This window comes from Pistacia vera, unplaced genomic scaffold (genome assembly GCF_008641045.1).
Source record: "Pistacia vera cultivar Batoury unplaced genomic scaffold, PisVer_v2 Contig63, whole genome shotgun sequence".
NCBI classification, from domain to species: domain Eukaryota; kingdom Viridiplantae; phylum Streptophyta; class Magnoliopsida; order Sapindales; family Anacardiaceae; genus Pistacia; species Pistacia vera.
The window spans coordinates 334,902-337,081 of record NW_022196479.1 but is presented as its reverse complement, the minus strand read 5'-3'; the positions used below and the strand labels follow the sequence as shown (position 1 = coordinate 337,081).

Genomic DNA, 2,180 nt, shown 5'->3' with positions numbered 1-2,180 from the left:
CTTCGTTCTACTTGAGAAATTCTATGAGCTTCTCTCTTGTCTCGGGTTCGAGGCGGGAACCTATATGTGTCTTCCTCTCGGGGTCGTCCAGATGTATTTGCACTTCATCCAACTCGTCAATGGTCGGTTTGTTAGGCTCAGTCCAAGGGGTTGGATGAGACTGTAGTTGCTATGAAGAGTTTCCTTTGCTCTTGAAGGCATTCTTGTAGCAGTCTCTGGAAGCTTTGGGGTCGCCCTTGATCTCTCGTACCCCCCACTTGGTTGGAAACCTAATCGTCTGGTAGAAGGTAGATGGGACTGCCCGCATGTCGTGGATCTAAGGCCGGCCCAAAATGACATTGTAGGGAGATGGGCAGTCGATCACCAGGAAGACGGTCTGTTTGTTCACTCTGCCAGCGTAGATAGGAAGGACTATCTCTCTAATAGTGTATTTCTGCTCCAAGCTGAACCCAACCAGCAGTGTCGACCACCTGTTGATGTTTGCTTCTTCTAGTCCCATTGCTTTTACTGCTTCGAGGAACAAGATGTTTGCTGACGAACCTCCATCTATGAACACCCTTTTCACTAGGATGTTGGCAATCTGTAGGAATACGACTAAAGCATTGTGATGAGGAGCGGCTAGGGTGACCGGTTCGTCATCTTCAAACTGAATTACCTTATGAGAGTGTGACCGTGAGATCGGATGGATGGACTGGACTTCATGATGGTGGTTGGCTCTAGCATACCGCTTGGCCGATGAGTAACTTACCCCACTGATCTCTGATCCTCCGAAGATGAGCGAACAGAAACCTTTCGGTGTGGGTTCCCGCGGAGGGGGTGACGGTTCTTTGGAGTTTTTCTGGCTAATGGCGTTCTTCCCCTTGTCAGTAAGCAGATCACGGAGATGTCCCCTTTTCAGAAGTGCGATAACCTCGAGTCGTAAGGCAATATAGTCTGCGGTGTTGTGCCCATGGTCGTTGTGGAACTCGCACCACTTGGTTGTGTCTCTCCTTGCCTTGGGATTGAGCTTGCCAGGCCACTTGACAATAGATCCCAATCCTTTCATTATTGCTACGACCTGGGTTGGTTCGACGTTGAGGTTATACTCCGGTATTTTTGGTCGATTCGATCCGAACTGCCTGTTATCATTTCTCGAGGGTTGGCAATCATAAGGCTTCCTGACTCTGCCCATATTGTGTGCTGGATGGTGGTAGCGGTGCTCTACTGGTCTAGGCTCTGGCTTCCTGTCGCTCTGCCTTGGTTCATATCTGGAGTGAATCGTTCGGTGTATCTCATCCTCCTCCCACCTTATTTGGATCACTGCTCGGGCCAGGGCATTTTCCATTGTTGTGCATCACAACTTTGTAAGTTTTTTGTATAGCTCTCTGTCCGGGAGGAGACCCTTCCTGAAGGCAGCTACGGCTGTCTAAGGGTTGCATGCTGGGATGGAAATCTTCTCTCTGTTATACCTGCTGACATATTCTCTCAATGGCTCGCCCCTTCTCTGGTATACTCTGTACAAGTCGGCTGACAGCTTCTCGAGTTTCTTGCTGCTAGCGAACTGTTCCACAAACGTGTCGGTGAGTTGAGCGAACGAATCGATAGATCCATTCGAGAGGTTTGTGTACCATTGTAGTGCTGGGCCGTATAAGCTTGAACCGAAACTTTTGCACATGCAGGCTTCCTTGAGTGGTCGGGTTATCGAGACGGTGAACATCCGCTACTTGTACGAGGCTGTGTGACCATCCGGATGGGTTGTGCCATCGTACATTTTCATGTTGGGGATAGTGAACTTCTGAGGCAAGTCGGCTAAGGCGATCTCGTCCATGAAAGGTGAATCCGCGTAACAATAGGGCCTGCTCTTCTTGGTTGGGACCGGCATTCCTGGAATGCGTCGCATCACTGCTTCCATGTCAGCCAATCTCTTAGCTTGTACATGTTCCATAGGAGAAGAGGACGCCACTAGGTCATCCCGCATGACCGAGTCGGCCTTTGCATTTATCTTTGGTACATTCCGTTTGGTCATCCCTCTTGAGGTAGTCTGACGAGTCCCTTTGTGCATTCCTTGGTAGCATAGATCTTCAGTCATTCCTTCCGGTTGGATGACTCCCATGGTAACTGTTCTGGTGTTTTGCCTTACATGGATTGTCAGGGGAGTCTTCTGATAGTCATTCGGTTGGTCAGGATCGATGGGCTCGAGC

The 2,180-nt window shown here is 49.7% G+C and overlaps 1 protein-coding gene across 1 annotated transcript; it reads right to left on the bottom strand.

The window, feature by feature from the left end:
• Positions 1-316: 316 nt before the first annotated feature.
• LOC116111198 lies at positions 317-1,324 on the bottom strand. Its single transcript, XM_031397392.1, has one exon. It carries the CDS (start codon positions 1,322-1,324, stop codon positions 317-319), a length of 1,008 nt encoding a protein of 335 aa, XP_031253252.1.
• Between the last annotated feature and the right edge of the window lie 856 nt (positions 1,325-2,180).